This window comes from Branchiostoma belcheri, unplaced genomic scaffold (assembly GCF_001625305.1).
Source record: "Branchiostoma belcheri isolate BF01 breed outbred unplaced genomic scaffold, Haploidv18h27 scaffold130, whole genome shotgun sequence".
NCBI classification, from domain to species: Eukaryota; Metazoa; Chordata; class Leptocardii; order Amphioxiformes; family Branchiostomatidae; genus Branchiostoma; species Branchiostoma belcheri.
The window spans coordinates 816,398-818,182 of NW_017802714.1; the positions used below are offsets into that span (position 1 = coordinate 816,398).

The 1,785-nt window shown below is 40.1% G+C and overlaps 1 protein-coding gene across 1 annotated transcript in view; it reads left to right on the top strand.

Moving 5' to 3' along the window:
- LOC109464016 overlaps positions 1 to 1,785 on the top strand; it is a gene marked incomplete at its 3' end in the record, with an annotated part of 45,578 nt that overhangs the window by 25,000 nt on the left and 18,793 nt on the right. Inside the window, exons 19-21 of the mRNA XM_019760935.1 lie at positions 436 to 650; positions 1,193 to 1,280; positions 1,556 to 1,729. Of these exons, the coding sequence (XP_019616494.1) occupies positions 436 to 650; positions 1,193 to 1,280; positions 1,556 to 1,729 (477 nt within the window). The remainder of the gene's footprint in view (positions 1 to 435; positions 651 to 1,192; positions 1,281 to 1,555; positions 1,730 to 1,785) is intronic.

The window sequence follows — 1,785 nt, forward strand, 5'->3', positions numbered from 1 at the left end:
CGCACCACGACCCCCCCCCCCAGCTAAATATCGTACAGTCCCTAAGACGGTGGGGCTGTCTTTGTTACTAGACACGACCATGATAGTCCGATCTTTATGTGAATGCAATGATTGTGTGTGTGTAATTAAAATGAACTTCGAACTTGAAGCACAGTATCTTTACACGCCCTGGGAGCAGTAATGGATTTAGCTCTTTGTATGTTTTATGCTTGTGACGCGCCCTCATTGTATTAACCGTTGCCTAATTATAATGTCTGCACAGTAGGTCTGGTGTTGACTCGATTGTTTTTGTTGAAATGTAAAACTTCACGGAGGATTGTTACCTATGGCTTCTTGTTATCTTTGTTTCACAAGGAAGGACTGCAGACAGGATTTTACATAATATTTTAGCACGTTTACCAGGTAATGTTAATGTATGACTGTTGCCTTTTTTAGCCATAACGTGGGGAGATCCTCACATGAAGACACTAGACGGTCTCGCCTACACGTTTAACGGGTTAGGAGAGTTCACCCTTGTCAAGACGAGTGGGGCCAGTGTTGAGTTCAGGCTGCAGGGGCGCACAGAGAAAGCCAACGTCAACGGTACCCAGGAAGTGGCTGAGGCTACAGTCTTCACGGCATTCGCATCAAAGCAAGAAGGCTCCTCGACGGTAACTCCCATACTTGGTTCACCAAGGACCTAAACTATTTTGTAGTATGATCGGTCTTAAACTAAAAGCATTCTTGGAATTGTCATGCTGCCTTGCTGCAAAAAAGATTGTTTTTGTGTATTTATTTTTTAAATTTGAGTTTACCAGGAGGAATTTACAAGTGGAAGGGAGGACAAAACAGGTGCATTGACACATTTACATGTTGTTCTCCCAACACCACATGTACAGTGCAAATACATATTATAATTATGATGTATACAAAACAGATATACAATATTGAACATCATGAACATGAAACAGTATACAATAAACTTCAAATGTCATACATTAAACATCAAATACTGTATCAAGGAATAAAATGCATTATTTACAAAAATTTCAATGATTCAAATATGGGTAATAATACGTTTTGGTGTTTCTTGTGGCGAAAACATTGAGCACAAACGCAGCAATTCTTTGTAAATGTTCAAACGTTAATTTTGACAGTTTTGATTTTCGTTTCATCGTTCATGAATGGTTACTGACAATTTGTTCTCACTTAGGTTGAAATTGGTATGAACAAAGACCGGACAAATATGACACTTATGGTGGATGGACGGTCCATCAACATCACTGACCTACGGCAGAACGGTAAGGTGTGAGAATTAGAAATGGATTGGAAAGAAAAGTAGTTTGTCATTAAGCCAATGACACGTTTGGCTGTTCTTACCAATTACTACCTTTTTATTCACATTTTTTAAAATCGCCCTCCTAAAGATAAAAAAAGGAAATGTATAACAATTACCTTCCAAAGGAACAAAGTTCCAAACATGTTAAAAATGCAAGATGGATAATGGAAAATGTCTCCAAAACCTAATCAGAAGTCTACTGACAACCTGTAGCAATTTCTGTAATGTTTCATGCAGGTGCGCAGCGTTTTGCCAATCTGACTCTTCAGTACAATTTCAACTCGAACCAGACCAGTGTGGTCGCCTCCTTCTCTTCGGGAATAACAGTGACCGTCACGCTCCAGAAACTCATGCTGAATGTACAGTTCGGAGCGCCGGATTCTTTCGAGAACACTACCCGAGGCATGCTAGGTATGTAGGTTACTTTCTGGTTAACCCTACCTAGACCGGGCTTTTTTTGACATGGG